The sequence below is a fragment of the Psammomys obesus genome, unplaced genomic scaffold (assembly GCF_907164565.1).
Source record: "Psammomys obesus unplaced genomic scaffold, mPsaObe1.curated_primary_1811, whole genome shotgun sequence".
NCBI lineage: Eukaryota > Metazoa > Chordata > Mammalia > Rodentia > Muridae > Psammomys > Psammomys obesus.
The window spans coordinates 36827009-36854300 of record NW_026596046.1 but is presented as its reverse complement, the minus strand read 5'-3'; the positions used below and the strand labels follow the sequence as shown (position 1 = coordinate 36854300).

The 27292-nt window shown below is 41.7% G+C and overlaps 1 protein-coding gene across 2 annotated transcripts in view; it reads right to left on the bottom strand.

The window, feature by feature from the left end:
• Window positions 1-1131: 1131 nt before the first annotated feature.
• Window positions 1132-27292, bottom strand: part of Rrm1 (ribonucleotide reductase catalytic subunit M1) — a 26791-nt gene continuing 630 nt past the window's right edge. Inside the window, exons 1-19 of one of the 2 annotated variants that reach the window (XM_055623486.1) lie at window positions 27007-27249; window positions 26561-26649; window positions 23641-23818; window positions 22682-22782; window positions 20660-20719; window positions 19870-19909; window positions 18965-19127; window positions 15197-15338; window positions 14591-14674; window positions 12038-12199; window positions 11678-11757; window positions 10104-10305; window positions 9445-9594; window positions 9013-9234; window positions 8052-8128; window positions 5940-6075; window positions 4377-4472; window positions 3254-3442; window positions 1132-1758 (exon numbers count right to left, since the gene is read on the bottom strand). In XM_055623486.1, coding sequence (XP_055479461.1) covers window positions 1570-1758; window positions 3254-3442; window positions 4377-4472; window positions 5940-6075; window positions 8052-8128; window positions 9013-9234; window positions 9445-9594; window positions 10104-10305; window positions 11678-11757; window positions 12038-12199; window positions 14591-14674; window positions 15197-15338; window positions 18965-19127; window positions 19870-19909; window positions 20660-20719; window positions 22682-22782; window positions 23641-23818; window positions 26561-26629 — 2340 coding nt within the window. In that variant the 5' untranslated portion in view covers window positions 26630-26649; window positions 27007-27249 and the 3' untranslated portion in view covers window positions 1132-1569. Of the gene's footprint in view, window positions 1759-3253; window positions 3443-4376; window positions 4473-5939; window positions 6076-8051; window positions 8129-9012; window positions 9235-9444; window positions 9595-10103; window positions 10306-11677; window positions 11758-12037; window positions 12200-14590; window positions 14675-15196; window positions 15339-18964; window positions 19128-19869; window positions 19910-20659; window positions 20720-22681; window positions 22783-23640; window positions 23819-26560; window positions 26650-27006; window positions 27250-27292 lie in introns of those variants that run through there. The other variant, XM_055623485.1, reaches the window with a different exon arrangement.

The window sequence follows — 27292 nt, the reverse complement described above, 5'->3', positions numbered from 1 at the left end:
CATCAAAATGATTGGGTCTAGGAAACAGAAGTGGGGGCAGGGAGAGCACTATTCCAAGGGTACTACTCGGCCACCACTGCATGAAGCTGTAGATTCACTAAGGTCCATACAGAGAAAAGAGCTGATCAATTACCTGAGAAAAAAATGCCCCAAACCTTCTCAGATTACCCACCTACAAGACCAGGAAATCCCCCACTAAAACCCATCAGAGCTTTATCGAACTATGGAAAGTGCCGGGTGTGGTGGCGCACACCTTTAGCCCCAGCAGAGGCAGTTAGTTGTTCTGTTTTTCATTTTAATCCCAAACGTGGGACCTGAGGTGGGCTAGTGTGTCCACAGCTGTTGTCTTGTGTGGGCTGAGGACAGAAACTCGAGAGCCCAGGGAGAGCGCAGCGCTGCGCAGTGCTGGCGTGGAGGTCTGGAGGTCTGGAGGTCTGGAGCAGGCAGGCAGAGCAATAGCTCCAGGGACGGCAGTTCGGAGGAGACAGCTGGCTGTTTGCTGTTGACAGAGACTGGTATATCCCCCAAAGACCCATCAACCCTAAACAGCCCACTCTCCCCACTAACCTTCTCTCTCCTACAGAGGGTTGGGAGGTTGGAAGGGAGGTAGAGGCCCAAACATCCGAAATAAAGCAGAGCTTTAAAAAAGAACGCTACAGAATCTCTGGAGTTCAAGGCCAGTCCTGGACAGCCAGGACTACAGAGAAACCCTGTCTCAAAAAACAAGCAAATATGAAAAGAATTATAAGGATATAGACATTGAAGGCCTTAACACTTTTTTATGGAACTATAAAGATGTTGTCAACATGGTAGTTCCTCAAAGTTAAACACAGAATTATATAGTCTTTACTATATAGAAGAAACCAAACCTGAAAGCAGGAATAGATACTTGTACACCAATGTTCATGGCAGCCACTATTCTCAATATCTAAAAGGAGGCAAGCCAAGCTTTATTTAACGGGTGACCAGACTGACAAAGAGGTGTGTGCACACAGACAAGAGAAACAGAGAGTACTGCACTGTGAGGTAGATAGGAGAGACACAGGACAAACGCTACATTCTCTGTATGAAGTCCCTGGAATACACATTGGCATTTGTTTGATAACAGATGGCAAATTTAGCACCACACAATCACTTAGAAATGTTTTTATTTCAAAATGACCTATAGAAGTTTATCTAGATACACATCTTCATCTGATGAGTTATCACTTGATTTTACTTCTAAGAAATCAGTCAAAGTGAAACAAAATTTCTTTGCTGAAACTGAAATGGTAAGACATGGCTGCTGGAGAGAGAAGAGCCTTCCTAAGCCACAGTCTATTTCCAAGGTGGCTCTTCTGTATTCCCAAAACCTCTGCTCTGATTTCTAATATCAAAGCTGGGTTTGGTTTTTTTGTTTTCTTTTGTTAAAAGTCAAGTTTACACTATGTAGAAATAGACTGTAAATCAAGGACTCCTTTCCTGGCAGTAAGGTCCGGCAAAGCTTTCCCATAATCAAGCAAGCCCACTATGCCTATCTATGCTCATGAAGTCTGCTACGATGGAGAGCTGGCTCTTCCAGGCCTTTCCTCAGGATCCACACATCAGGCATTCCTCTCTGTTCTCCAAAGAGCACACCATGGCTGCTGTGTTCCTCTCCTTCTCTTCTTCCTCCTTTAGTGCCTTTTCCTTATCTTTCAGCTTTTCCTTGTTCAGAGTGAACTGGATTGGATTAGCAGCAGGTCTTGTCCTTAAATAATACATCCCAGTCTTTAAACCCTACAGGGGAAATAAACAGCTATTAGGAAGTTCTCTGGGAGAACACCAGACTTTGTTCAAAATAATTCCCATTTGATCAGTTACAAAATTAATTTTTAAAACCTTTAAATGTACTCCTATAAAACAACTTAAACTCTTTTTTTCAAACTTGCAATTTCATTTCCTCTACGATGTACCCTGAAAAAAATGCTTAAATAAACAGCTAAGTCTTGGGTTTTTCATTGCTAATATTAGGACTGCCTCTTTGGAATGTCAAGTTCAATTGTATTTAGTTTTACATTCTTAGTTGCAGGTTTGTACAAAATAACATGCCTGCTTTAGACTATAACTATTTAGGGATGAGACTGTCTAGGTAGAACAGACTATAAACACTGCACAAGGGTCACCTTCCTGTCCAATATTCCCAGGACAAGCAGACAATAGCCTATCAAGTAAGAAGGCCGATTTGTTGGAACACAGCAGCCTCTCACATGTCAAGGCCTAAGAATATAACACAAAACAGAACTACAGCACTTTGCAGCTGGCAACAGTGTAACCTGGCTCATGCACTGTGGATAAAGTAGGGAAAAAAGAATGCTTTTGAGTAGTGGATTGACAGCTTTGGAAATGGCAATATCTTATAAGATGGTCTGGAGCAGAAAGGTCAGCTGAAGAAAAAGAAAGGCTTAAAACACTGTACATAGGGCTGGAGAGATGGCTCAGAGGTTAAGAGCACTGGTTCCTCTTTCGGAGGTCTGGGGTTCAATTCCTAGCAACCTCGCGTGGCTCATAACCTTCTATAATGAGATCTGGTGCCCTCTGCTGTTATGCAGGCAGAAGACTGTATATGTAATAAATAAATAAAATAAATCTTAAAAAAAAAAAAAAAAAAGGAAAGAAACTGTACATAGAAGTGAGGAGACCGTAGGAGCCAGAGACCCAGACAATTTTATCTCTGGCAAGTCATAGTTCTAGCTGGAGTTCATAAGATCCCACCCTAACAGAGGAGGCCTAGACAGTTGATGGTTTCTTGGGGAGAGAAAGGCAACATCCCAGTGGCTGGTCCCATACCCAGAAGTGTATGGAAAGGACAAATTGAAGTTGGTGGTCTACTTAAAAGAAGAGAAAGAGAGGCAGAGAAAACACAAAATTGTGGGAGTTGGGAGGTAGGGGATCTAAGAGTAGTTAAGGGTGATTACAATCAAAACATTGTATGGAATAAAAATACCTAAAACAAAGCCTGGATGATGGCTCAGTAGTTTAAAAATACTTCCCAACCCTTAGAGGACCTGAGTGCTCAGCTCCCGGCACCCATTTCAGGCAGTTCACAACTGCTGAACAGAAACAAAACCCAAAGGGTTTATGAGCTGCCATAAAAACCACTCATGACTTTCAACACTTAAAGTGAAAAAACTTTTGAGATAGCAATACATAAAAGGCAGTTAGAACAGAAACTACTCCAACTCTGAAATATCCCAAGCTGGCAATTAAGTCCTCCTCAGTATGTTCAACCAACCTGCTTCCAGCCATAGAAGTGCATACTAGTGAGTTTGCCGTAGTTAGGCTCAGCAATATGGATGTTGAGAGACTGGCTTTGATCGATAAAAGCACCTCTCTCAGCTGCCATCTTGAGAACAGTCTTCTGAGAGATTTCCCACACAGTCTTATAGAGTTGCTTCAGGTCATCAGGAATTTCTAGTATGCTCTGGAAAAGGAAAACCACGTGTTGTCACTGTTTTAATTCCAACTAACGAAGGCAAATAACCAACAGGTTACTTATGCTCGCGTCAGTGCTCGGTCTGATCTTGCAGATCTGACACTGCTGTGCAGTTAGTATCTTAAGGCTTAGAGCAAGTTAGCCCACACTGTTTACCTCTTGCTTAGAAAGCCAATAAAATCTCATCTAACCAACCAAGTATAAATCTGATGCAGTGATTTAAACATCCATCTTGAACTGGCTTATGGACCAAACAGTTACTGTTCTAGATGTATTTAGGAAAGAAAGGAAAAGAGTTAAGCCAATAAATGACAGAAACACAAATAAAACAGGACTTTACAGGGACCCAATCAAAGGAAGCAGTGCGATAAAGTCCTTTAAATTTGATAAAGAAAGCCAGAACACCAGACTACACTTAGAGTCAAAATAAACCAGGTTTTCTTAGGCCTATAGCTGCCTGTTTTAAAATACACAACCTAACTGATGCCTCATGAAAATCTGAAAGTTAGAAGATGAGTTGCTAAGCTGGCCAGTGACCCAAGGATCTACCTCCACAAAAATGCTGTGGATCCCACATAGCTACCTTCTAGACTACTTCTCTCAGGCCCCCCTGCTCAACTTCAGGTTTTAAAAAATGTGTAAGAATTCCTGACACTTATACGAAATTAGCAATAAATGCACCCCAAGCTTAAAGGTTTTATAAGCTCCCCAGAAAAAGTAGGAACTGCTGCTTTATTGGAGAAACAATAACACTATGTAAAGATGTGTGTAAGCCTAGCATAACAATGCAGAAATGCATGTACATTACTAGAGCCTCAAGGACACGGTAAAAGGCCGTTTTTCTCTGCACTGCCCGGGCAAAGGGAGATGGCACTACAGTGCTGAGCTTAGCTCCTAGAAAGCACGTTATTTCGGCCTGTACCTGGATGGAGCCATTGCATGCAATAATCTGGTTTTTCATCTCTTCGTTCCACAAGCCCCGTTCAGTAAGATCTTTCAGCAAGTGAGGATTCACAATCTGATGAAAAGCAGATAACATGTCAAGGAATAAAATAACATTGGCAGGGCCTACACAGGATCCCAGGACTAGCGCTCAAAATAAGTAAGACAGCTCAATTACCTATTAGATACCCTAATAAACTCCATTGTTTTCTACAAAACAGAGGAGACCATTTCACCACACAAAGCTACATTCCTTTAAGGTCTTATCATCTATTATGAAAGAAACAATATATTGTGGCAATCATTCTATAATGTACACACACACACACACACACACACGTATGTACGTACACATATACATCAGATCACCATGTCTATCTTGGATTTTTGCAAATCTTTTAGGGTTTATTTTGATCGCATGTGTGTATATATCCACGGAAGCCAGAGAGAACAGGTCCCCTGACGCTGGCATGTGAGCCATCCGGTGTGGGAGATGAGAACTAAACTGGGTCCTCTGCAGTATCACCTTAAGACCCCAAGGGCACCTGCATGTACAGGTGCACCCCCCCCCCACACACACACACAGAATTAATAAAATCAATCTTCAGTGCCTCAGCCAGCGAAGGTCATGTGCTACCATACAATCTGAGTCTCCTCCCTGGAACTCACATAGTGGAAAAACAGAGACAGCTCCCAGTTGTCCTGACACATGCATGGCACGGCAAGAGCATACCCCCCGCCCCTCAAATGCTTTAAAAAGCTAAAGAAAAAATATGGCATTTGCGAAGAAGGAAAACAACAGCACTGTCTAAGCTGAGTATGCACATATAGACTGATTCTTCTTTGGCTTGTAAAGTGACCAGTCACTAAATACTTCAACAAAAGACCACGAGGTATTAAAGGCATGTGAGCTAGCATATGTGAAACATCATGCAGGAAGTGGGGAAAACATACCCACAATTCAAGTATGCAGAAGGCAGAAATAGGCTCACTCAGAAGGCAAGCTGGAGGCCAGCCTGAGTTACATAGTGGGGCTTCTTAAAACAAAACAAAACAAAACAAAACAAAACAAAACAAAACAAAACAAAAGCCAGGCAGTTGCAGAGCAAAGCCTTTAATCCTGGCACTCAGGGAGGCAGAGGCAGGTAGATCTCTGTAAGTTCGAGGCCACCCTGGTCTCCAAATTAAGTTCCAGGGCAGCTAAGGCTACACAGAGAAACCCTGTGTCAAAACACAACCACTATACTCCCCCTAAAAAAAAGTCAGGCTCATGTCATCAACTCTGACTCAGCCAGGTAATCCCAGCACCTGGGAAGTGGAGGAAAAATGATCTGTTCAAGGTCATCCTCAGCTACATGGTATGCCAGAGGCCAGCCAGGGGCCAGGCAGAGGGCAGCCTGGGCTACCTGATACTGTCTTAAACAAAGAAAACAGTCACTTTCATACTATACCTCTGCTCATTGGCAACTTAAGCGGACTATGAGAAAGTTCTTACTCTGGACTTTCGGAAGAGATGCCATACAACTGATTGTGAACGTCTCACCTGGAATTCTCCTGACAAGACTCTGCGAGTGTAGATGTTACTCGTGTAAGGCTCAATGGACTCGTTGTTCCCCAGGATCTGAGCAGTTGAGGCAGTGGGCATCGGGGCAATAAGTAAGCTGTTTCTTATACCATACCTCGGAAGAGAGATTTTAGAGGTTAGTGGTCGGGCTGCAGTCGGTCAAGAAGGCAGCTGCCCCTGCTTTTGGTCACTTAGTGTAGACAGATGCAAGAGGACCATCACAGAGGCACTTAATTCCCATACCAACTCCAATAAACTCCAATAGGAGTACAGTCCACAGCCCAGATGCCACCGCTCACACTGTTCTAAAATGTCCGCCTCTGAGCAGAAGCAGCACCGTTTTAGCTGCTAACAAGCCATACAAAGTCCTCCCGGGTACACTTGACCTGTGCACTTTGGAGCCACACAGAGCACTCAATGCAATATTCCGCCCAGGGAAAGCCAACTCAGCCCTGAGCAGCCACCAGAGTCAGGCATTCACTTGAACTAGTCATGTGTCACTACAACGCTCCACATCTCGCATGAAGGGAACAATTACTCTCAGAAGAAACCCTGACTTCACCTACGAGCAATTGTTAGCTTTTTAAAAGTTAAATTTTCACTTTAATTGTCAAGAGTATGTAAAAAAGAATATACTATTTAACATACTTAGAAATCTCCATAGCTTAGCTAAAGAGATACCAACTCCAGGGCCTACAAATGGCTCAGTGTGTAAAGGCATCTTCTGCCAAGCCTGAGTTCAACATACAGAAGGTAGATATTGTTCAACATGGTAGGAGAAAACCAACTAACTCCTTCCGGCTGCCCTCTGACCTCCACATGTGTGCCAATATACATATATACACAATAAATAAATACTAAAAATTAAAAATGTATAGCGCCCAACTCCACAGCATTTTCCTAAGCAGGCGGGCAGCAATACAAATGTCAAAACAATCACCTGCATATCAGCATTTCCGGTGGCCTGCACATACTTTGTCTGCACTGTCTGTACCTAGTGAGCCCTGTAACACAGACAGCCTGTCTCCCACACTCTACAGCTGTGGACCCAGGTGGTGCTGGGCGCTGAGCTTCAGGTCCTCAGCTGCTTTATATAACCACGATGGTAATGCCACTGTCACTTTCTAGATGTTAAGACATTAGTTATCTCACGCCTTTACTTCCTCATCTGTAAACCCCAACGTCATGTTTACAGAAAGTAAATGCTTTCAAGTCATTCTTGCCAGATTCCAACTTTGGAATCATCTGTAATTGCTAAAACATTAAGATCTAACTGGACTAAAAGATCTCTAAAGCAAAGCACTAAACAGTCTCAGAATATGTCAAGTTCAATCACATTTACATGACAAAACTGCAGTGTATGTACACGGAAGAAGTCTAAAAAGACACACCATCAACAAGGCTTATCTCTGGGAAAACAAATTAGGCTTCTGTTGTTTTGTGGAACAAGCATCTGGCAGAAATTCAAAGGAAAGTTTTTACTTTCTATTTTGTTTCTAAACTTAAGGTAGGGCATGGTAGTCTACAAGTTTGCAGCCAGCCTTGTCTATCCAGTGAGTTGTAGGCCAGCCAGGGCTGTGCTGTAAGATCCTATTTGAAAAAAACAATAAACACACATACACATGCACTATATACATATGGCCTAATGAATAAAATTAAAGCAATGAATAAAAGAGTAAAAGCATTTTTTAAAAGTAGACCTATCTGGGCCAGGAGATGGTGGTGCATGCCTTTAATCCCAATACTCGGGAGGCAGAGAAGAGGACCTCTGTGAGTTTGAGGCCAGCCTGGTCTACAGAATAAGTTCTAGGAAAGCCAGAGCAATGCAGGAAGACCCTATCTAAAATTAAAACAAACAAACAAACTTGACAGGCATGAGCGTTCAGCAAGTCATATCGAAATGCCTACTGTGTGCTGAAAGGCTTTCAATGTGCCAAACAACCTTCATATTACTATTTTATTTTCCAAAGCCATTTCTGTGAGCTAGGGCATGCTAGCCCCATTTCAGAAGTTACAGTAGCATATCTACCTCCTGAGGTGCTGGAAATCCAGCCTCCTGGCTTCCATGCTACTTCACACACCTCTACTTACTTTGCAATCTTCTCCTTGAGACGCTTCCAGTCCCACAGGTCCGTAGGAGTAACCTTCCACATATCATACTGAAGAATCTAAGAAATAAATATCCCACATGTATGATGTTACTCCACGGCAATGTAAACAATGACCAAAAGATTAAAAATGGCGACCGCCAAATCCCCACACTGCAGCAAGTGATGTCTTGCAGTCCATACGTTAAGGAAAATCAGCGCCAGTGAGTCTCCTGGACACGCTCCATTAAGCTTATTGATGATCAGAGGCCTAGGACCTCCTCCCAACTACATTCCTGCAGATCTACAAACTAGAAAATCTTTTTTGTTTTGTTTTTGGAGACAGGTTTCCTCTGTGCAGCCTTGGCTGTCCTGGACTCTTAGATCAGGCTGGCCTTGAACTCACAGAGATCCACCTGCCTGTGCCTCCCTGAGTGCGGGGATTCCGGGCATGTGGTACCACGACCAGCTACAAATAAGAAAATCTTAACATTTATGAAATGTTTTAAGAGATATTTCTTTCATAATACAACCATACATTAGAATTTCTAAGTATCAGAAGAAACATCAAAACTAAATCTTAATACAGAAGAGACATACTATTGCGAGAAAAGGCAGCATGGAAGACAGAATTCTAAGAGGGCTTCCCAGATTCCAGACACTGGTGTCACAGCCATGGATAATCTATCTCCTCTACTGAGTGTAGACAGGATCTGGGAATATCCTAAATATCATGGTGTCTCTTGCAGGACAGTGATCACTGGATTTAGGTTCCACTTGAATAAATCTAGGCCTCACTAACCCAGAACAATCCCATCTCAAAGTCCTTAACTACATCTGTAAACACCCTTTTGCAAACCAACACACTCTCCCAGGTTCCATGGAATGGGGTGTTTGAGGAGGGGGTCATTCATTATTCAGCCCGTAACTGGTGCTCACAGGCAAAATCTCAACCATATACTTACTCCTTTGCTGACCGGTGATCCCTCATATGTTTCATAGGGGCCATACTCCTTGGCGAGGTCGCAGCTCGCCTCCAGGGCTCCGTAATAAATCGTTTCAAAGATCTGCTTATTCAGCAACTGGGCTTCGGGGCTCTCAAAGGGGTACCTCATCAAGATGAAAGCATCTGCTAGACCTTGTACCCCAATTCCAATGGGCCGGTGGCGTTTATTTGACAAGTGTGCCTTTGTGCCAAAAGATTTGGGAAAACAAGACAAGAAAACATCACTGAACTCAAAGGTGGCATTCTACCCCACTGACCCACGCAACCTCTTCATTTCAGTTCTCTCACACCATTCTGAGGACATCCATTTAAATTAGGACTTGCAGATGAAGATAAATGCCCTCCATCTTGGATTCAATAATGACCAATCAGCAGAGAAATATATTCATACCTCTGGAACAGGGTAGTAGTTTATATCAATTATTTTATTCAAGTTTCGGACAATGACTTTAGTGACTTCAGCCAATTTCTCAAAGTCATACGTATGTTCTGGTGTGACATACATATTCAAAGCCAGAGAAGCCAAGTTACAAACTGCAACCTGCAATAACAAAGAAAGATTTCACATACTTCTGACTTCTTCTCTCTGCACCAGTGAGATCACTATAGCCTTTACAACTATCAGAGGTGAAAATTTACAACCACTCCCAAAACTAGTCCTGAGGACCAAACTCAAAAAATTTATTAATGTTTGCTGGGTAACCTCTTTACAACCAAGCTAAATCTCCAGTCCCTAAACTTGGGGTTTTCCATCATGTATCAGCATATTTTCTAAACCCCACTGATTCTACGTATCCACTACCTGTCACAGATGAGAGTTGCACTATTCAGAATACTGGAATAGTTCTCAACTACACCCTGATACACTCCATTCTGCCAGGTGGCTAAATTACTATTTTTAAATTACAGCTTGGTTAACATAACTCTGCCATATAATTTGATTTTTTTCCGTGTTGGGGAACAAAACTTCCTTGAACCACTCACTTCAAGGGAATTCCAGTGAGGGACTCACAGAGTGACCGCCTTTCTTGCTCTGGGGGTCTCTCCTACCTCATCCTTGCTGGTGTACTCCACTATCTCCGTGCACAGGTTGCTGCACTTGATGGTCCCCAGGTTCTGCTGGTTGCTCTTCCGATTACAGGAATCTTTGTAGAGCATGTACGGGGTGCCCGTCTCTGTCTGAGACTCAATGATGGCATACCAAAGCTGCTGAGCTTTCACGACTTTTCGGACACGGCCCTGCTTCTCGTAACTAAAAAGACAAAGCTAGTATTATTTCAATATTCACATCCTAGGAAGAATACATTAAAATACAAAATTATGCAAATTTTCAAAGTTTTACTAACGGGAAAAGGAAAATAATCATTTTTAAAAAGGCTGGTTCTATTAGTTGAGTGTATGTGTAAGTATGTGTGCATGTGGGCTATGAGAGCACACGCCTGTGCACATGGAAGCCAGAGCTGGATTCACTGGTATTTCCAGAACAGCAGGCTCGTTATCTGGCTATCTGAGATCTAAATCAGGGCCTTTAGACTGTGCATGAGCACTCCTACGTAATAAACCATTTCTCCAACCCTGAAATTCATGTTATCAGCTAAGATCACCAGAAAACCAGGCAGCTTTAGATAACTTCAAATGACCCATGACCCCACCAAATCAATACTTTTTAAAATAAAAAGGAACAAAAACCTCCATGAAAACTCTGTCACCTGCTTACAGAGCTTGTCATGCAGCCTACATCTACTGCTGCTTTTCCCTCAGATTCTGACCAAAGAAGCCTAGGCATGCTTCCCCTGATGGTCTGGGCTTTCTTCCTCTGAAGCCCCTCTCCTGCTAAAGCTGCCTACTTTCTTGGACCCTAACCTGAAAGGGCATGGATTTCTTCCTTCCTCTTATACATCTCTATCCCTGCAGCTGCTAATATTGATAGCTTGCCTGCCCTGTTGCTTTTCTTAAACTCTAGTGAAACTGCCCTTAAGCTTCAAAAACAAAAAAACAAAACAAAACAAAATAACAAAATTTAGCACTGTTAATTTTAATAAACCATTAGCATGTGTATCCTAGTTACTTGTGATTTATGTTATCAGAAGCAGTGTACTGAGGCCAGAGAGGTCACTCAGCAAGTAAAGGTACTTGCTACCAAACCTGAAAACCTGAGTTTGATCCCTGGAGCCCACACAGTGGAAGCAAAGAACCAACTCCGGTAAGTTGTCCTCTGATCTCCACATATGTACTGTGGCACAATGGTGCCCCTAAGACCAAAATAATTCAATAAAAGTACTGTACTATAAAGCAACTCAGATAGTCTTTATCTCAGTTTTTGTAAGGATTAATAAAAAATGCAAAGCACCCAAATTTTGAGAAGATAAATACTAATTTTGGTAAAAAAGTGAAAAAACATCTAACAAAAATCAAATTAATAACTATACTCTCTTCTAGATACTTTCAAAGATTCCTAGAAATGAGCTAATGATTAAATATTTTTCTGTTTTTCCAACGGTAGGGATCAAACTTGGTGCCTCACAATATTGTAGGCAAATGCCCACCATAAACACTTCTGACATTTGGATGCCCCAAGTAAGAGAAACCATGGCTCAAATGCTTACATTAGTATTTTCTCATACCTTTCGTATAACTTCTCAAATTCCTCTCCCCAAACTTCATCCAGCCCAGGACACTCATTTGGACACATCAGTGACCAGTCCTGCAAAGAGGAACATCTGCCATGAGAGACGTCACGCAGCAGCCACAACCCACCACAAACACTGTAAGAAGAGGGCTACCACGGAAATCTGGTGTAGAGGCAATAGTTTGGGGGTCTAAAACTGTAGTTCTACCTGTCTGTATGACCTTTTAAGCACTTAGGTCAGTTAGGATCTACTTTTGAGAACAGTTGCCATCTGTGGCATCCCACGGGGGAAGGACTGAAGAACAAAGCTCCTAAGAACCAAGCTGCTATATGCACAGGCTCAGAGCCCTCTAACCTGGTTAGTCTCCACTCGCTTCATGAAGAGATCTGGAATCCAAAGTGCAAAGAAGAGATCCCGGGCTCGCTGTTCTTCCTTCCCTGTGTTCTTCTTCAAGTCAAGGAACTCAAAGATGTCTAAGTGCCAAGGCTCCAGGTAAATGGCAAATGCACCAGGGCGCTAAAGGTAATTATGTCAGCATTATCATCAGAATCAAAATAAAACACAGATGCTTCATATTTTACAAAGTACTTTAAAATAACATCTCCTTTCATCTTCATTATGAATTAAGTGAAATAAGTAAAATACCAAAAAAGTACACAATATTTTTCTTAAAAATTTAGGAGAACAGAAATGACAGAGAAAATTTGGGGGCTGGAGAGATGGCTCAGCAGTTCAGACTTACTGGTTTTACAGAGGATCCCACTTCAGCTCCCAGCACCCACAGTAGGTGGCTCACAACTGCCTATAACTCCAATTCTAGGACTTCTGACCCCTCATCTGGCCTTCAGACACCTGAATGCACACGTCGCACAGGTCTCACTCACTCTCACACACACACACACACACACATCTAAAAAAAAAATCTGGAACAAAAATAACTTGTTCAGAGGAGCATGCTACTTGTTCAGACTGCAGGTTCTTCATCAGTGCAGCGCAGAGCACTTTATACCATGCCGAGTCGGTCAGTCCAAGACAAGCTGCTTTACCAAGTGCTCTCACTCAAGGTTAAGAGTGATCTGGCTGAGCGTGGTTGCCCACACCTGGAATCTCAGCACTCCAGAGGCAAAAGGATCAAGAATTAAGGGGCAGCCAGGGCTGACCAAGCAAAGTGGTGATCTGTCTCATGAAGGTTGTCAAAGACCATTAGATAAAAATTCATAACTGGTAGATGACTAATCATCCACTTTGGTAGTAAATCTCCTAATAACTCTGGATAAACAACCTAATCCTCTCAACTCTCGGGGAGTTTCACTTGGGGTTTTTATTGTGGGTTTTAGTTGTTTTTGGGATAGGGTCTCACTGTGTAGCCCTGGTTGGTATGGAACTTGCTTTACAGAACAGGCTGGTCTTGAACTCACAGAATGTCCTGCCTCTGTCTTCCAAATGCTGGGATGAAAGGCATTTGCCACATGGCTATTGTTTCCTATGAAAATTCAGTATGAATTATTACAAACCTATTTCAAGGTTAGGTGTTAAAAAAAAAAAAGATTAGGTGTTAAACTGGGTATACTGGTACATGCCTGGGAGCTAAAGACAAGGGAATCAGGAGTTCAAAGCCAGCCTCAGCTACACAGTAAGTTCAAGATTCTGTCTCAAAAAAAAAAGGGGGGGGGGGCTAAAGAGATGGCTCAGTAGTTAAGAACACTTGCTGTTCTTGAAAAGGATCTGGGTTAGGTTCCCACATGGCAGTTCACAACCTTCTGTAACTCCAGTTCCAGGGGATCTGATGCCCTCTTCTGTTCTCCACAAGTGTATGGTACACATACACACACACAGATAAAAGATACACATAAAATGGAAATAAATCTTGTGAGATTTTCCAAGGAGTAAAGGTACTTGCCACCAAGCCTAACAGCCTGAGTTCAATGCTTAGAAACCACATATGGAAGATGACAACTCCCCAAAGCTGTCCTGACCTTCACTTGTGTACCACAGCGTGCTCAGACACACATTATAAATAAGAAAATAAACAATTAAACATGAAATGACTTTAAAAGAGCTGAACAGACCAGTAACTACTAAGAGCCAGGGATAAAGCGTGTGTGGGTGAAAGTAATAGCAGTGGTTGAATGCAAGAGTACATTAGCAAACATCTTGGGATAATGAAGGTGTCCTGTATCTTAACTGGTATGGCTGTTACTCAAGGTACACTCGTTTGTTTTTCACGACAGAGTTTCTCTGTGCAGCCTTGCCTGTCCTGGAACTCACTCTGTAGACCAAACTGGCCTTGAACTCATGGAGATTGGCCTGCCTCCCAGCTAGGATTAAAGGCATGTACCACAACTGGCCAGTGAGGTACACTTTTGTTAAAACCCATCCAACTATATATTAAATAAGCAATTCATGTCTCTTTAATTTAATTAAGTTAAAATCACACAATAGTCAAGACCAGCCCAGACTGCACTGCAAGTTTAAGGATAGCTTAGAGCTACAAAACAAGATTATGTCTTAAAAACAAACAAACGAACAAAAAATAATAAGGAAGGAAGGAAGGAAGGAAGGAAGGAAGGAAGGAAGGAAGGAAGGAAGGAAGGAAGGCACCTAGAAAGTTAGGAGGGCTAAGAAGACAGCTCAGCCGTCTTCTGGCCCCCATGAGCACCCACATGCACATGCTCACACACAGATATACTAATCATATAAGTAAGAATAAGGGGCTGGAGAGATGGCTCAGAGGTTACGAGCACTGGCTGCTCTTCCAGAGGTCCCGAGTTCAATTCCCAAGCAGCCACATGGTGGTTAAGAATAAAGTAAATCTTTAAAAACAAAGTAAAATATATAACTAACCCAACTTTTATAACTAAAGACTTTTAATTCTGATTTCCAGCACTTGCCAGTAACAAAATATACCTTGTTTCCACCTTGATCCACATATCGAGCTGTGTTATTATATACTCTCAGCATTGGTACGAGGCCATTAGAATTGCCATTAGTCTGAAAGAAAGGTCAACAATAAAGGCATCTGGGTGAGACACAGGGCTCAACAGAGAAAAGAACGAAACAACCCCAAAGTAAAAACTGTTGACATTTTGTCCAAAACAGTGACTCACTTCTAAGTGACCACCTCTGAAGTCTGGCCTGCTCTCCACGCCTGCCTTAGCAATGAGAGCAGGGTGCCCAACACTGTTGTTATATGTTCAGTTACTTTACCATGACCCCAATTATAATGAGATATACTAAGTCAAAAGAATTTCAAAACCAAGGTAGCTAAATTGTAATTTGAAAGCCATGAGAGCGGGGCATGGTGGTGCACTATATGCCTTCATCCCAGCACTGGGAGGCAGGGGCAGGCAGACCTCTGTAAATTCAATGCCAGCCTGGTCTACAGAGTGAGTCCAGGACAGCCAAGGCTACACAGGGAAACCCTGTCTCGAAAAAACAAACAAAAAAAATCAAAGTATGCCCTCTGTATCATACACATAATTGGTATTAAAAGTCATACAACTTAATGCTTACCCCAGCAATGTAGCTACCAGTAGCCCGAATACAGCTCACAGCAACACCAATTCCCCCTGCAGACTTAGAAATCAAGGCACACTGCTTCAGAGTATCATAAATTCCTTCAATGCTGTCGTCTTTCATACTCAAAAGGAAACAGCTACAGGAAGAAAACAGGACAACTAAAGCAAGATCTGTGACAAATGATTAGATGATTTAGCCTGTTAAGTCAAGCAAATGAGAGATCCAGAATCTACAAAGTTCCTAGGTGTTTTCAGAAGATGGGAATTCTCCTTTTAGTGAATATGACACATCAACGTATTATTTTAAATTAATCTTGCTAACTATGTTAGACATTAAGTCCAGAAAGAAGTCACATAGATAAGCCTCAAATATCAGCCTGGTTTTTACCACACTAGTTATGTGCCAAAATTAATTTTCTCAAATTCTTTAACATACATCAGACTTTTCCAATTGTTAGTAAACCAAGAAAAACGAAGGTCTTTGTTTTTAGATGAGGTCTCCCTACATAGCCTAGTCTGTCCTGAAACTCACTATATAGACCAGGCTGGTCTCAAGACCAGGCTGATTTTACCTGCCTCCACAGTGCTGGGCACTACTATACCTGAACCTAAAAATGAAGTGTGTTTGAAAACAAATGCCTAACGGTCACCCAATTCTTTGATGTGTACATAAAAAATATAGTACCCTTAGTCTTTTGTTTGTTTGTTTTTTTGGGGGGATCGATTTCAAGACATTTCTATTTATCCCTGGCTGTCCCAAAACTGTGTAGACCAGGCTGGCCTTGAACTCAGAGATCTGCCTGCCTTTGCCTCCCAGTGCCTTCACCTAAACATAAATAAATAAATAATTGTTAGTTAATTATTATTTAAAGGTGCGTGCGTGCGACCATCGCCTAGCCTACAGCTGTTTTTTGTTGTTATTGTTGTTTGTTTGTTTGAATGGCCCCTCTACTGAACATTTGTTCTGTCTCCTCAGGCTCTCAATTCATGAGCATTACTCTATCAGGGTCACTTCATCATCTTGAATGTTAAATTACTCAAATAGATTCTATTCACTGACTTTCTATAAAATACTCAGGTATTAAGAAAGATTATAGAACCCTGACAATGCAGCCACTTCTGATGAGAACTGCTAGACTAAGATCAGAAATAAGGAAAGAGGAGGACCTCCCCTATCAGTGGACTTGGGGAGGGGCATGCATGCAGAAAGGGGGGAAGGGTGGAACTGGGAGGGGAGGAGGGAGGGGCTTATGGGGGGATACAAAATGAATAAAGTGTAATTAATAAAAGTTAAAAATAAATAAATAAAAATATAGATGATTCAGGAAGCATACAAAAAAAGAAAGGTTATATATCTATATAGCACCTACCTCAAGAAATAAGATGCCAGGGGCTAATTATAATTCCTATAATTAGTGATCCTTCTGAAGCCTGCTTTTAACTCAGTGTTATAGCAATTCATTCCTATTAAGATACGTAGTCTTAATTTATTTCCATGGTTGTAAAGCCTTCCACTGCATGATTATCCCATATGTCTGTGTGCTTGTCAGTGGTTGCTGGATTATTTTCAACTTACTTGCTCTCTAAAAACTGCTTTCCTTCCCTCTATTTATTTGTTTGTTTAGGAGGATGTCACTATAGGCCAGGCTGGCATTGAATTTTTTCTCCTTCCCCTCAGGACTACCATTCCCAACATCGCTCTGACGATTCTTTAACAGCTGGGCACTGGGAGTCAAACTCAAGGCCCTACACATACTAGCAAGCACTGTACCACTCACTAAGGTACAGCCTGGACGCTGACTCCCTAGATAGCTCAGGCTGGCTGTCAATCTGCTATGGAGAGCAGACTTGCCCCAAAATGTTAAATCTTCTGTCTTTACCCCCTGAGATCACGAGTGCACCCATCATCCCTGGCTTTGAACAGCACATTTTAAACTAAATTTGCTAAATGCTAAGGTACAGAAACACAATTTTTCTATAGTAAACTTACATATAAATATCTTGCTAAAATCTTTTTAATTCTAATAATTTGTCCATAGATACTCTTGAACTCTTTACATAGAAAAAGAGCCTATCTGTTCTCTTTATGCCTCCATTTTCAATCATTTCAATCTCTTTTTCTTATCTTACAATGCTTGCTCAGGCCTCATTACCACACTAAAAACAAGAACAGAGCTACTGGTTTTGGTTTGGGTTTTATCTATCTATCTATTTGTTTGTTTGTTTGTTTTGAGACAGGGTTTCTCTGTGTAGCATTGTCTGACCTGAACTCACTTTGTAGATCAGGCTTGCCTCAAACTCACAGAGATTCGCCTGTCTCTGCTAGGATTACAGGTGTGAGCTACTGCACCCAGCTTTATCTATCTATCTATCTATCTATCTATCTATCTATCTATCTATCTATCTATCTATCTATTTATTTTATGTATGTGAGCGTTTTGCTTTCATGTATATATGTGTACTACATTACAGGCGTGAGCTACTGCACCCAGCTTTATTTGTTTATGTATGTGAGCGTTTTGCTTTCATGTATATATGTGTACTACATGCGTGCCTGTCAGGTGTCCGGTCCCTTGAACCTGAGTTATGGATGGTTACAAGCCACCATGTGGTTCTGGAGCCCAGAAGTGGGTCCTCTATGAGAGCCATGAGTTTCTCAACTCTGAGCCACCTCTTTAAGCCCAGATCTAAGTTCTTAGTGGGGATCTTTTACCAAATTAAGGAGGTTATTCTACAACAATTTTGCTAATGTATTTGATTTAAAACAGCAATGAGTTGAAAAGTATTAATACGGTGAGATATGTGTACAGACACTGGCATATCCTTGAATTCCTGGGATACAGACTTTCTAAGGGCATTTCTTTTAGCTCAGTCCAGACACTCTAACTGTGATCCCTTTCACCGCTAAGGCATCATCAGTAATCCCGTTATTTTGTCCATAAACTCAAGAACAAAATTTAACCAGATTCAGAACATCACAAATTCCACCAGTTTAATTCCCATGTATCTTAGGAATCTGCCTCCTCCCCTTAATCTCTACTTCACCTCCTTAATCCTTTCATAATTCTTAAAATAAATGACTGCAGGCATCTTTTAACTAAGTCTAGATACTTACTAATTTTTTTCTCACTAATCATTTTAATAATGCTGAAAAGACTTGACCCAAAGGTCTTGTGCATGCTAAGCACATGGTCTCCTTCTGAGCTACATAAGCCTCTTAAAAAACACTTTCTTGGAATATAAATGACATATAATTCCTTATCAAAAACTTCCTGTTCAATAGCATATAAAATATTCAGCTGTGCACCTACCACCACAATCAACTATATAAAGTTCTCACTAACAACATGCGCCCTCTTCTAACTTGTTTACCATAACAGTCAGAGATTGTTCCAAAATGCAAATTATTTAATCAGAGCAGGCAACAACTGAAGTTTTTGTTTGTTTTTAATGTGATGAACCACCTGGCTTTTTCTTATTTCCCTAGTGAAACCACTTGAAAAAGCAGTGTTAGGGGCTGTAGAGCTGCCTCAGTGGTTAAGAGCACTGGATGCTCTCAGAGGACCTGGGTTCAATTCCCAGCACCCACATGGTAGCTCAGGACTATCTAACTCCAGTTCCAGAGATCTGATGCCCTTTTCTGAATATGAGCAACAGGCTTGCACGTGGAGCAGACACATACAGACAGACCAAACACTAATATAAATAAAGAAATCTTGGAAAGAGAAAACAGCAACAAAAAGCAGCTAAAGATTATACATGCCTGGAGAGTTGTGGGCGGTTGGTCCCAGCATTGAAGAGAGTAGGAGAGGCATGGGTAAACCACCTCTCAGAAAGTAGGTTGTATGTTTCAATTGCAGCATCAATATCTTCTTTGTGAATGCCCACAGACACCCTCATCAGCATATGCTGTGGTCTTTCGGCCACTATAAACAAAGCAGGAGTTTTCAGATATGGGGCATGTCAGAATAACTAGGCTGAAACACATCTAAATGGAAAAATATACCACCAAAAGAAACTTCTAAAAACTTTACCAACAAGAAAAAACTCTTTCAATTGTCATTCAGAGGCACTTCTGCTATCCTTACCATGGGGTAACCCCAGAACCATGAGGCGACAACATTCTATTCTTTACAATTACACAGTAACAGAGGGTTATTTGGAAGGCTGCAAAACGGCGTGGCAACCACAAGCACCTTTTGCTATGGCTAACAAACCGCGTTCAACCCCTCGGTGCCAGCGTGGCAGGGGCGAATCGGCTCTCACACGTTGGCCTGCAACGTCCACATACGGACTATGGCATGTGTGTCTCCCTTCCTCCCCACGTCCACGCACGCACATAAATACATGTAGAAGTTGGGAATGTATCTGGGTGTTTTGCTTGCATATGTATGTCCATGTACCATGTGCACGTCTGGTACCCACAGAGACCAGAAGAGGGTACTGATCCCCTAGAACTGCTGTTACACACAATTATGAGCTGCCATGTGGGGGCCGAGAACTGAACCTGGGCCTTCCGGAAGAGCACCCAGGTTCTTAACCAGAGCCATCTCTCCAGTCCCAAAATATTATTTAGAGTCTAAATAGAAATGTTAATGCTAGCTAATATTGCAAAACTCTACATTCAATATAATGAATAATAACATAACAATGTATTTCATTTCTTACCTTTTCCATTGATCTTCAACAAATAGGACCGCTCCAGTGTCTAGAAGAACAAAGCAGCCAAAGAATTCTCAGTTTTTAAATACACAGTAGACATGTAATTCATAGTAAGGTGATCTGCTGAAATGTCTCAGTCTTATCATTTTAAATGAAATGAAAACCATTTAGCATTTCGAGCTTCAGCCTAGAACATCCTCATGTGGCTGTTCTGCTTTGGCAAAGATGACATGCCAATCTCTGGACAAGGCCCGCCTGCACGCAGCAATGCACACTGCCACGGGCTGTGCAGCGGCAGCAGCCCAGGAGCACCTGTGCAGAGCTGGCCGAGTCTAGACACTAACCGAGTGACAATCAATCTCCCGAAGAGCACGCTGAATCTTACATTACCCACATCCTAAAGAGGACACTGATTACACAGCAGATGAACAGGAAGTGGGAGAGCCAGGCACAGCGGATCTGACATAGACACCCCATCTTAGGCACCACATTATGTAGGCAACACAATACATTTAGGCAACACTTCCAAAGAAGGAAGTCAACACTTACTGAAAAATAGCAAAAGGTGGAGTAATTGTGACAAATTATCCATGCAATTTTTAAAAGAACCCAGAAGTAATATTTGGAAAGTTCAAAAGCTATTATGACTAAGCTAATTTTGCCTATTTCAAAGTATCAGCACTTCATACCCCTACAATTACCAGGTGCATGCAAACTAAGTCATCAACATAAACAAAATACTTTCAGATTTAAGGGGGAACCATCACATATTCGAACCCATTATTTATTTATTTACCTTAAAACCAAAGTAGTTATAAGAGAAATCTCGATCATAGATAATGGCAGAATTCAGGCGCTAAAGGGAATTAAAAAGAACCCATAATTAAAATAATAAGACTTACTTTCAAAACTTCTGATGTTTTTAGCTGACTCTAGAACTAAAACTAATATACAGGGAACCACGCATGCTTTAAAAAACTGGTAGCACATACTACTTCATACTTTTTCATTCTATTGCATGTTTGTACCGCGCTTTATTTTTGAGACAGGAACTTGCTGCATACCCTGACTAGCCTAGACGCACTAAGTAGACCAGCAGTGTGCTGTTGAACTTGAAGGGACAGTCCTGACTGGGCTTCCTGACTGCTGGGATTGTAAGCACGCAACACCATTTTCAGCTGTAAATTTTTGTATTGCCAATGAGCCCACTTTAAACTAAATAAAATAATATGTACTATAAGCAAACAGAAAGTAGTTTATAGGCTTTGAAAATTCATGGTCCTTTAATGGAGCTAAAACAAATTACTATTGCGGCAGTAAAATATTACAAAATTGGTCATTATTAAAGAGCTTTGGTAAGTTATAAAGCCACTTGGAAAAAAAAACAGCAAATTATGTGATCCAACAGTAATAATACTATCAAAACCCTTACCTCCTACTGTCAAACTTCGAAGGACATTTTTGTAGTCAAAACTAAGTATCAGCTAAGAATGAGCACAGAAGAAATGAAGCAGTAGCCTATATACCTGTCTATTTCTCAATATTCCCTTTTAGGCTCGGGTTTTGCTACTGTTATGTGTTTAACTTGTCTTCAGGAGTCTGCGCAGGGAGGTGTGGTGCTCACACCTGCAATCCAGCACTCAGAAGGCCAACGCACAGCGGACTGTCTCAGGTCCACTGAGGCTATACATCTAGATCTTTAACAAGCAATGGGGATGGTCCAGTGGTTAAGAGCAGCTGCTCTTCCAGAGGACCAGGGTTCAATTCCCTGCACCTAATGGAAGCTCAGAATCATGCATAATTTTAGTAGTCCCAGAGAAGCCAATACATTCTTCTGGCCTCTGTGGTCACCAAGACCGCCTGGTAAACAAATATATGCAAGCAAAACATCCATACTCATAAAATAAAATCTAAAAACAAACTTAGAGAAAAAAAAAAGAAGCTGGGTGGTGGTGGTACACACTTTAATCCCAGCGCTTGGAAGGCAGAGGCAGGCAGAACTCTCAGAGTTCGAGGCCAGCCTGTTCTAGAGACTAAGTTCTAGGACAGCCAAAGCTACAGAAAAACCCTGTCTCAAAATAACAAAAAAAAAAAGGGGGGGAGGGGGCAGGGAGAAAGACTATATTTAACTACAAATAGCTGCTTGCTTTTAAGTCTCCTTAATAGTGGATACATAGAGAGCTAATCAACTAATTTATCTATTACCTAATTTTAAAACTGGGTTCTACTTAAAATAAACAAAAAACCCCTACATATCTATCATATAAGAATATTTTCTGATTACAGTAAAAAACTTTTAGAAAACAAACTTTCATCAATAGAGGAATTCTCATGGGCAAAGTGAAAATAATCTATAAAATGGAATATTATGCCACTGATAGGATGAGGCAAATTCATAAATGCTGATATTTATGAGGTATAGTTCTAAGTGCAAATGGCATCAGTGAGAACAATATCATCAATACACTATACACACAGAGAATATACACAGAACAGCTCCAGAAAAATATCCTTAATGCTTAAATGAAGCTGCTTCTACTAAAGAAAATGAGGACCTAGAGCAGGCGGAATAATTTTTATCTATCCCTTTGTACTGTTTAAATGTTCTTAAATGGATTTTTTGTTTGTTTTGTTTTTTGAGACAGGGTTTCTGTGTAGCCCTGGCTGTCCTTTAACTCTGAGATCCACCTGTCTCTGCCTCCCAAGTGCTGAAATTAAAGGCATGTGCCACAGCTACCCAGCCTTAAATGCATTACTGAAGAAAACAAACAAAAAAAAACATCAAAAATTTTCCATCAGAAAAAAATACTGTACACACATCCTTATTGGCCATAACAATGTCCAGTGTTGAGCTGGCCACCATGGGGGAATGTTTGCCATTGTGTGGATTTATGTAGTTATAGAGATCCTCCATCACATCTGAGGAAAGATAAAAAAAGGAATGTCAAAACCACTTAATAGCTGTTTTAAAACAATGACTCTCAATCCCTTTTTTATACCAAACCCACTTCAGTGCCTAGCAGAAAAAGTACTCAACAAACACACCTCCGTTGCGTAACAATAGGACAATATATTATATAGAGAGGAAATGTTCTTTCAAAGAAAATGAATGTAAGGCCTTCTAGCTTTATAGAATCAGTAATTCCCAAGTGACCATACAGCTTTATAGAATCAGTAATTCCCAAGTGACTCTGATATACAGCTAAAAAAGGAAAACAAGGAAATGCAGCCATTAGTCACTTCTCACCACTTGTTTTCTTTTTCTTTAAAACTTAGGTCAGTAAGCTGGCTAACCAGTAAAGGCATTCCCACCATACCCCTGACCTGGGTTCTACCCCAGGGGCTGATTCCCACACGTTGTCCTTTGACCCTCACATACATGTGTGATGCACATTTGTCCACACACATACAAAAATAAACACATAATTTAAAATCAATATAAAAATTTAAAACCCAGAAACTTAAGAAAGTATGATGACATATTCCCATAATCCCAAAATTTGAGGGATAGAGAGGCAAGAGAATCAAGAGTTCAAGGTCGGCTTAATTACAAACTGAGTTTGCAGCCAGACATGAGACCCTGTCTCAACACACCACACACGCACACACAAAGCAGATCAAAAGAAATAGTAAGTTCTAGGTCGTGTGCTGGCATAATTGTATACTGCTTTTTAAAATAAGATGTAATCTTTAAAACATATATAACCTATATAATTGTTATTCCTATAATTTTAAAACAATATTAAGTTTTTTCTAATGTTTTTATTCCTGACATACCACTGAACACTTTCTTTGTTTCTTTGTGCAAGTTAGAGACAGCAATCCGTGCTGCCAGGATGGCATAGTCAGGGTGCTTCGTGGTTAAGGTTGCCGCCGTCTCGGCAGCCAGGGTGTCCAGCTCCACTGTGGTCACTCCGCTATACAGGCCTTGGATTACTTTCATGGTGATCTGAGCCTACAACAATAAAACCAAGAGTTATTTGCGCTTTCCCAAGAACCAATAGCCTCCTGGAAAGAATTGTTAAGACGACCAAAGTTATAACATAATATCTCATCTGAAAAATTTTATCCCAATATAAGAACCCATAAACCAACAAAATTTCCAGAAATGTATCCTATACATATAAAATGATTTAGTGTCACCTTTTTTAAAAGTCTAAATTTAGCTTTTTAAAGAGTAAGTATGTGTGCCAGCACATGGCAGAAGAGACATCAGGTTCTCTGGGACTAGAGACACAACTGAGCGGCCATGTGGGTGCTCTTACCTGCTCATCTCTCCAGTGTCCACACACACTTCAGCTTTTGAGACAGGGTCTCTCATTGATCCTGGAGGACACTAATGGAGCAAGATAACTAACTAGCCAGTGAACGTCAGGGAGCCCTCCGTATCTGCTCCCCACAGGAGCACTATCACACCTCACTTTTTCCATGCGTGCTGGGATCCAAACTCAGGTCCTTAAGCTTACAGTACAAGCAGAGTCAACTGAGCCACCCCCAGCCCCATTACACACCTGTGTGTAAACACACACACACACACACACACACACACACACACACACGGGTCACCCGAGCTGACGTCAGGGATCAACTACCCCTCCTTGTGTTTATTTCAGTAAAAAACATTTAAAATGTAAACATCAATAATACCAGCTGGGCACGGTGGCACAGATCTGTAATCCCAGCACTCGGGGGGCAGAGGCAGATCGCTGTGAGCTAGCCTAGTCTACAAATTAAGTCCCAGACAGTCAAGGCTACACAGAGCAACCCTGTCTCAGGGAGAAAATACAATAAAATCAGTAATACCAAAAGCATACAGTAGAGTATATGAATAGCTTTTGGTATTTGTTGGTTTTTCTTCTTGTTTTCAGACATGTTCTTACTATATAGTTTTGTATATGCATGTTTTAATTGAAGCTGATTACAATTATTTTCTTTCACAGTAGTAAGCGTAAATGTACAAAAATAAAGAAAAAACCAAAAGCAAACAACCCACAAGCACATAACAGACACGGTTAACAGAACCAGCATGGGAAGGCTGATGGTAGGGTCTCTCTGTGACAACCACCTTATTCTTTGAGACAGTGTCTCCCTGCGTTTGGAGCTTGCCATTTAGATGTGCAGCTCCGATCTGGCTCGCTCTTCAGCCCAGAGCTGCAGTTACACACACTGCTATACCTGCCTTTTTCACCTGGGTGTTAGGATCCAAATGAGGGTCTCACGCTCCCAGGCAAGCACTTTTCCCACTGAGCCGTCTCCTCAGCCCACCATACATTTTAAAGAAAAGTAAGTTCTAGGTTCTGTCCACACACTTACTAAATTGTTTAAATACAGCCTAACTGGGAAAGTTGGTCAAAGCATAGGCCCTTGGAACGCTCGTGATTTGAGTGCGGGCAGTTACTGTGAGCATGGCTGAGCCAGTTCGCTGCTCATCACTGTCTTGACTCAGCAGGCACATATGAAAGCAGGGAAGTCCGTCTAGGTTCTGACGCGGTGGCAAGTAATCAGAACTCAGCACCAGCGTGCCACATCTAGTAGCACCCAGACTTTCTCAACAGGACCCGCCCTCGAAAGCTGAGGTCCACTGAGCAGCCTGCCTGTGCACGTGTGTTGTTAGAGGAGGCAATAGAACACCTTAAAAACAAGAAACTCCACTTGCTTCCCAGTGCACTACCATTAACGTCAATCAGTCCCCTCCCCTCTCTCTGGATGTGTCTTATCCACAAAATAAAGATGAAAGAGGATAAGGTCTTAGATTCATCCCAATATTAACATATGACTATTCTAATTACTATCTAAAACTCCAAGATATGTAGATTTATAATAAATATATTTTATTCTAATTTATTTTCTTTTGTTTTTTTCAAGACAGGGTTCCTCTGTGTAATGTTGGCTGTTCTGGACTCGCTTTATAGACCTGGCTGGCCTCGAACTCACAGAGATCTACCTGCCTCTGCCTCCCTGAGTGCTGGGATTACAGGCATGAGACTTTGGGCCCAGCTTATGACAAACAGCTGCAGTTACCTGCACAAGACTTCTGCAAGCCTGGGCCCGTCAGCATGGCACCCTGACTAGAGGAGGGCTCACCGCCCTTCCCTGAGGAGGCAGTTACTGGCTGCTGGAGGAGTCATATTCCTCAGTGATGCAATCACTGGTAAATTGCTCTTGCTCAATCAAGAAAACTAACTCCAGACCCCTGCTCATAAAAGCAGCCCTAATTAAATGAAGTGGGACAGATGAGGACTCACAGACACTCACGGGGACACACACACACACACACACACACACAGTACTAGGAAGATTTATGGAGAAGAAGGTTGTTGAGAAGGAGATAGGTAAGAGGACACTTAAAAAAATACAAAAAATATTTTATATACATATGTACAAAATTGTTAGAGAATCTCAGCATAAGATACACCTCACTCTTCATTCTAGATGATGGAGACACATAACTAATTTCTATACAGTGTGGCAAAATAAAGATAAGTAAGATGCCTGAACAGTGGTCAGGTCAACTGTCCCCTCTGTTCACATCCTGGTTCTCTGCAAAGTAAGAGCTTGAAGGACAGATGAAAATTAAGAAGAGTTTTAGGCAATAAATTCACATTTAAACTGAAATATAGTAAAGTGATGGTCTACAGATAAGAGACATCAAATCACATGAAGCAAAGAACCCATGACACATGCTGTATTTACTTACAGGATCAACAAAGTCCATATTGAGTCCGTAACAGAGTTTCTGGATTCGTGATGTAATTTTGTCAAACATAACTCGCTCTTGGCGGCCATCTGAAGAATCAAACCACAGTTTGCAATAGCAGTTATTAAGATGGCAACACCAAAGAATCAGGCGTAATCAACTTCCGAGAATGACCAGAATGACATGCTAGTTACGGGATTGTCTTTGGGGCCTGCGGCGACTGCTCAGTGGCTAATCTTACCAATTTGAGTGGAGTAAAAGTCTCCTATCCCAGCGCTTGGGAGGCAAGAGCACGCAGAGCTCTGTGAATGCAAGGCCAGCCTGGTCTACAAAGCAAGCTCCAGGCCGGCCAGCACTTCACAGTAAAACCCTGTCCCAAGAAACAAACAACCTACAGAAAACAACCCCCCAAAACTCAGGGGCTGGAGAGATTCCACACTCCCCACCTCAGAAGAGACAAGAAAAATGACAGGTGTCCAAAAACTGGAGTATAAAGTCTTTTTTTTTTTTTTTTCTTTTTTTGTCATTTCCTCTTGTGCCAGATCAGCTCCACGGAGTTTTTTGTTTGTCTGTCTGTCTGCCTGTTTTCAGAAATGAAGACAGACAGACACCCACAACTGCTGGCTGCGCCACCCTCTGAGCCCTCCTGTAAAATGGAGCCAAAAGCGGCTCCTCGGGGCCGGCCGCGAGGAGTCACGCGCTCCGAACGGGCCGGTGCGGGCGAGCGGCCGC